This window comes from Orycteropus afer, unplaced genomic scaffold, assembly GCF_000298275.1.
Source record: "Orycteropus afer afer isolate SDZICR_OR568_19922 unplaced genomic scaffold, OryAfe1.0 scaffold00105, whole genome shotgun sequence".
Classification (NCBI taxonomy): Eukaryota; Metazoa; Chordata; class Mammalia; order Tubulidentata; family Orycteropodidae; genus Orycteropus; species Orycteropus afer.
The window spans coordinates 2465774-2472432 of record NW_006921692.1 but is presented as its reverse complement, the minus strand read 5'-3'; the positions used below and the strand labels follow the sequence as shown (position 1 = coordinate 2472432).

The 6659-nt window shown below is 36.1% G+C and overlaps 1 protein-coding gene across 1 annotated transcript in view; it reads left to right on the top strand.

The window, feature by feature from the left end:
* Nucleotides 1-6659, top strand: part of ADGRV1 (adhesion G protein-coupled receptor V1) — a 947781-nt gene that overhangs the window by 144028 nt on the left and 797094 nt on the right. Inside the window, exons 30-32 of the mRNA XM_007943393.1 lie at nucleotides 1436-1680; nucleotides 2841-3022; nucleotides 4227-5038. Coding sequence (XP_007941584.1) covers nucleotides 1436-1680; nucleotides 2841-3022; nucleotides 4227-5038 — 1239 coding nt within the window. The remainder of the gene's footprint in view (nucleotides 1-1435; nucleotides 1681-2840; nucleotides 3023-4226; nucleotides 5039-6659) is intronic.

Here is a 6659-nt window from a genome sequence, read left to right as displayed (position 1 = left end):
GAAAGTTTAGTATTCTGGATTTCTGTGTGTAGATTTTGTATCGTTTCTAATTTTTCATTTATTTTGTCATTTTGTTCTTGTATTGTGTTTTGAAATTGTTGTAGGGTTTGCCTCAGTTTTGTCAGTGTTTTCCTTGATCTGCCTCTCAATTTGTTGAAGATACCTAAGTATAAGTCTTTTCAATTCCTTATCAGTGAGTTCCAATTCTGCATCTTCTTCAGGGATGTGTTTCAGGTCTGTAAACTTGTCCCTTGTTTCTCCTGCTTTATCTTGCTTCTTTGTGTGCACTGTGATGCTCTGTTGTCTCCAAGGCGTTGTGATGTTTTTGTGTTTATATTTAATTGGTGATTGTATGCTGTAGTGACTTGCCCACTATTTTAGTTTTCTTTGTATGTTATCTACATAAGCAGGGTACTGTGCTGTGCTCCTCTATACACTAGTTGACAGCACTTATGCACTCACCACCTGTCTCCTTTCCTGTTGTCCGCCTCTCATATGTCCCTACCGTCCTTGGCAAATGGAGCCTATTTTAGGTCCCTGGAATCCGAATGAGAATGCTGTCACTTTAAATCCAAAATGACCACCACTTGTAAATATTCAAAATGGTTGCACTCTCAGTTACTTTACATATCCAAAATGGTTGCCACGTGTAAACAATCAAAATGGCTGCACCCTCTGGGCAGCCAGAAGTCCATAGCTTAGGTTGTCTCCCTCGTTGCTGTTTCCCTTCCTACTCATAGGTCACCTTTGTGACCAGGGCTGGTCTTTATGTCAATTCTCAGGTCCCACACCACTTGGAAATATTCAGGGTGTTGGTCGCATCAGAGTGGCTGACAGTCCACAGCTCTGACTGTCTCTGTACTCACCTTTTTCATTCAGGTTTTTCCACTGGTTGGTGCCTAATCCACTTCTGTATAGTTCCTTCCAAAGCTCAGAGCTCCAGGATTATCTTCTGTATCTCTGTCAATTGCTTTATCTTTTCTTAGTTGAAGAGGGTCTGTGGAGCTTCTCTGCATATTCTGACATCTTACCAGAAGTCTCAATTTCTAGACTTTCTTAGTAAATACAAAGATGTGGCAACATCAAGTCTCTTAGCCTGAGTGGCATCAGTCATGAGAGCTAAATACCAGTTGCCTTTTGAACAAAGCTTGCATTTTCAATTAGCCACAGAACTCACTAGACCCATTTCACTTGTGTCTTGTGTATGCCTGGCTTCTGTGGGCATCTGAGTTTATTATGTTTGTTTCTATTGTAATGAAAAATAATTTGGAAATTTAATCAGGCATCGCAAATTTGTACCATAGTTTATTATTCTGAGTTTGTGGGTACATAACTACTTTGGTTGGTTAGAGGGAAAGAAGAATTGACTACAGGATGGCTATATGTTGACTCAGTTCCACTTTGTATTTGAAATTAACTCTGCTCTGTCCTTCAGGTTTTCAGATTACTAAACTTACTGTAGAGGAACCTGAGTTTAACTCAGTGAAGGTAAACCTGCCAATAATTCGAAATTCTGGGACACTTGGCAATGTTACTGTTCAGTGGGTTGCCACCATTAATGGACAGCTTGCTACTGGCGACCTGCGAGTTGTCTCAGGTAATGTGACCTTTGCCCCTGGGGAAACCATTCAAACCTTGTTGTTAGAGGTCCTGGCTGACGACGTTCCGGAGATTGAAGAGGTGAGAGGAATGGCTAGTTTAGAATGACACTGTTTTATAATGACTAGAGCAGACAAATTTTCTGTGACATTTTAGAAAGGATATCAAAGTATTTCTGTGTGAATGTTCAAAATAGTGAAACATACAATAGCATAAGATATTATACACTGGTATATGATAAAATAATATAGATATAATAGTATAAGATACAGGTAACAAAAACAAGACTATTGTATAAATAGGTCATGTACAAATGTCAGTTTACTAGTAAATATGTTTTTGTACAATTATATTGTACCTTTTAACATTTTGGTTAAATTTTTACTATGTTCCACCTAAAGTGTTAATTTGCTTGCATTTATAATTCATTTTTGTTTGAGTATGAGTCAGTCAGTCTTAATTAAGTGTAAATTTTTATTCCATAGTCATTCATTTATTTAGTCTTCCACAGTTATTGAGAATTTACTATATGAAAAAAAGCGTGTTAGATACATGCTGGTATTTTCTTGGTATTTATTTTTTGTGTTAAAGAGGCAAAATGGCAAAAAAGATAGTCTCACTGGGAAAGTTCATTTATCACTAATGTATACTGACTGAAGATAACTTTGTTTTATGAACTTTTGCAGGAGAAAAATCATAAAATTTTGAATGTTTAATGTGTTATCTCCTAAAAATATTAGATATTAGTTAATAGATACAAAACCTTTATCTTTCCTTCTCTCTAAATTTAGATGGTACTATGATGTCATATTTTTTGTTTTAAATTTGGTCCAAGAATTTCCAGTTAAGATAATGTGGAAAATAAAGCATAATAGATTAAATATCCATTATAAGTATATGCGTTATTATTGTCCCCAAGTAAAAGAGAGGTGTAGGACATAAAAGTCATATTATTGAAATGGTAAATACAAACAGGATTCTTAATATTCACTCAGTTATGTATATAACTGAATAGTAAGCAATTTAACAGCTTATATTTCTTATGTATAATCATGCTCTATTATTAAAAGTTGATGATTCTGTTTCATGCTGGGCTTGAAAATGTAATTGGGACGTTTCCTTGAGTTCATTTATATTTCATTTCATTTTGGTTTTGTACTTGTATGTTTTATATTTTTCTGCATCATAATTATTTTAATTTCAGAACTGGGATGCTGTTGACATTTTCACTGTATTTTTAGGTTATCCAAGTGCAGCTAACTGATGCCTCTGGTGGAGGTACTATTGGGTTAGATCGAGTGGCTAATATTACTATTCCTGCCAATGATAATCCTTATGGTACAGTAGCCTTTGTTCAGTCTGTTTATCATGTTCAAGAGCCTCTGGAAAGAAGTTCCTGTGCTAACATAACTGTCAGGCGAAGGTATATGATCTGGATCTGTGGGAGTGGTGGGCTGGTGGGGAAAGATTTCTTGCACAATTACATATTTTAGGTTTGTTGGGTTTTCTACACTGTAAATTATTTTGTAGGTTGTTATAATTTATTAATTGAATTTTGTCTATTGCTGTGAAGAGAGCCCATCGTATATATTTTACCTATTATCAGAGCCTGGTGGCACAACGGTTAAGCAATTAGTTGCTAATGAAAAGGTTGACAGTTCACACCCACTCGGCAACTCCACAGGAGAAAGACCTGGTGATCTACTTGCATAAAGATTGGTGGTGTTACTGTGTGCTGTCATTCATTTCTGACTCATAGCAACCCTATATTATGGGGTAGACCTGTCCCATAGGGTTTCCTGGGCCAATAGGCTTTATGGGAGCAGAACGTCAGGTGTCAGGTCTTTTCTTTTGCGATGCTGCTGGTGGGTTCAAACCACCAAGCTTTTGGTTAGCAGCCATGTGCTTAACCATTTAGCCACCAGTGCTCCTTCTGTAAAGATTACAGTCTAGGAAATAGTATGGGAAAGTTCTACTCATGTCACATAAAGTCACCATTAATAGTAATTGACTTGATGTCACTCAACAGCAACAACAGCGACAATGTTGTTAATGAAATGGTTAATGGGTTATACGTCATTGGGCTTTCTAACCCTAGAAATTCACCTGTGATTTGTTAGAATTAGAGGTTAAATAAAGACCACTCAGATACTTTGTGAAGTGGTTAATTTTTAGGTTCTTTTTTTTCCTCCTCCATTTCTTTTGTGAGTCAGCGTACTGTTCACTGAGCTTCTTCAGAACTAGAAAATATAGCTTACTGGGTCCTTGTCACAAGTAATTTTGTTCCTTCAAAATGCTGATATTGTTGTTACATTGTTTCAGTAATGGAAATTAGATTAATTTTCTATTTGAGAATTCTGAGATGTATATTATTTCCATATTGCAAGGTATTTTCATAACTTGATTGAAAATAAGTCTTGTTTGAAAATTAGCAAGGTTTCCTTACATGAGAAAACAAAATATTGAAAGACATATGTAATTAAAAAACAAACTGTGTTTTAAACAGTGCTTAAAACATGTCTGAAAGAGAGAATGAAAACCACAACCAGCGTTTCTTTTCTGTGCGTGTAATATACATGTTACTTTGAGTGCTTAACCTGTTTTTTAACTGTCACTCCATGTTTTAGCGGAGGGCACTTTGGTCGGCTGCTGTTGTTCTACAGTACTTTTGATATTGATGTAGTGACTCTTGCTGTTGAGGAAGGTCAAGATTTACTGTCCTACTATGAATTGCCAGTTCAAGAGGTGCCAGACCCACTCTGGAGAACTTGGGTGAATGTCTCTGTAGTGAAGGAACCCCAGTATACCTGTGCCACTTTGTGCCTCAAAGAACACGCTTGCTTAGCATTTTCATTTTTCAATGCTTCTGAGGGCCCTCAGTGTTTTTGGATGACATCATGGGCCAGTCCAACTCGCAACAACTCAGACTTCTGGACCTACAGGAAAAACACGACCAGGGTAGCTTCTCTTTTTAGCAGTCAGGCTGTCGCTGGTAGTGATTATGAGCCTGTGACTAGGCAATGGGCTGTAATGCTGGAAGGCGATGAATTTGCAAATCTCACGGTTTCTATTCTTCCTGATGATTTCCCAGAGATGGATGAAAGTTTCCTGATTTCCCTTCTTGAAGTTCACCTCATCAACATCACAGCCAGTTTCAAAAATCAGCCAACCATAGGACAGCCAAATACTTCTACAGTTGTCATAGCATTAAATGGTGATGCCTTTGGAGTGTTTGTGATATACAGTATTAGTCCCAGTACATCTGATGATGGCTTATATGTCGATGTTCAGGAGCAGCCACAAATCACAGTGGACCTGATGATCCACAGGACAGGAGGCAGCTTAGGTCAAGTGACAGTTGAATGGCGTGTTGTTGGTGGAACAGCTACTGAAGGTTTAGATTTTGTTGGTGCTGGAGACATTCTAACTTTTGTGGAAGGTAAGTAATGTTTCTAAATGAATTTGTGTTCTTCCTGGCAAACTTCTCATAATGAATTCTTATGATAGTGTTCATAAGAATTCTTACTTCTTATGACACTGTTCATAAGAATTCTTAACTGTGTATTTTCTTGAGTATATGTAAAAGTTTAATATGGTTTTGGATAAATAGAAGTTAATTGGGTTGTTTGTGGTTGACAAGCCATATGCAGGTTGATATGGCTCTATGTGTATATCTCTTTAGTTTATTAAAAAGAGAAGATTTTCAAAGAATGTGTGAATTTTATTTATATTTTTCAGATTGAAAAAGTATAGTATACTTAAAAAGCTCATGATATATAACAAAATGAAGGGAAGAAATGTTCATAATCTCATACCCTAGAGTGATCCATTTATTCTTTTATTTAGCTTTTTGTGCATATACTTTTTTGGAAACAGTGACTGGGGTTGCTGCATATATAGTATACTTTTTGAAACATCTAATACACATTATATTTTAGAGGAAGTTTTAAAAAATATGAAACATTTCTATAATGGTTATTTTCTAGTAAATGATTTTGGAATAGTGGAATCTGATATACTTCATGGGGGCAGGTTTGTAATTGGGAACATTTTTCTCTATTTCAAAGGGATAATGAAAATTTAATGAGAGTGGAGCTGAAAATTTAAAGTCATATTTTCTAGTGGCTTTAATAACTGTAAAAAAAAGTTATCACATAAAGTAATAGCATTATGTAAATTATGATTACATTGAATTATAATTTCAGTATCAGATAAATGGACTGTATTTTATTGCTAACCTAGATTCTTAGATAATGTATATTCTCTGGGGGCAGTTTTATTACTGCTGACTTGATAGAAAATCATAAGGGTTATGAGTGAGAGAACATGAGTTCAAATCCCCTTTCTCTTTTTTCGTGCCTTTTTTTCTCCTCAACAGAAAGAAGGAGGAATTAAATGTGGAAACCATATGCTGAAATACACAAGGAACACTGTGTTTAGGGTTGTTCAGTGGGGAGCTACGTACTAGTGGGGTTCTAGGCAAAATTAATATCAGATTGCTTAGCACTTGTCACTATCATTTCTCCCTTTGAATTCTTCTTCCAACTTCTTTTCTCTTTGCTCCACAGTCTGGGAACGGTTGCTTAATGCTGTCATCTAGTTATTCAAAGCCTTAACTCATTCAGACTCTTTTCCTTGGGATTTGCCCTATCTTTTCTGTTCCCCATTTTGACCATGATTCTCTAAGTGTTCCTAGTGCTTCAGCTAGGTTTTAAATGATTCCTTGATTCATTGTTCACATGTTCGAAGACTCTACTTTCCTAGAGGGAGCTGTCTCTAAACAGAAGATGATTTAGAAGCTCTTTCCTTGACTAGGCTATGGTTCTTGGCTACAGACCAAAAAGTAAAACCCTAATTCTTTGAAGTTTCTTTAAGTTGTCCATAATTCACAATGACCGTTTCTCCAATCTGTCCATGTTATTGAAATTTCTTTCTTTCTTTTTTTTTAAATTGTGATTTGGGTGAAAATTTACAGAGCAAATTCACTTTCCATACAACAGTTCACATACACTTTGTCTCATGATATTGACCACAATTTACCACAATGCAACATCTCCCCT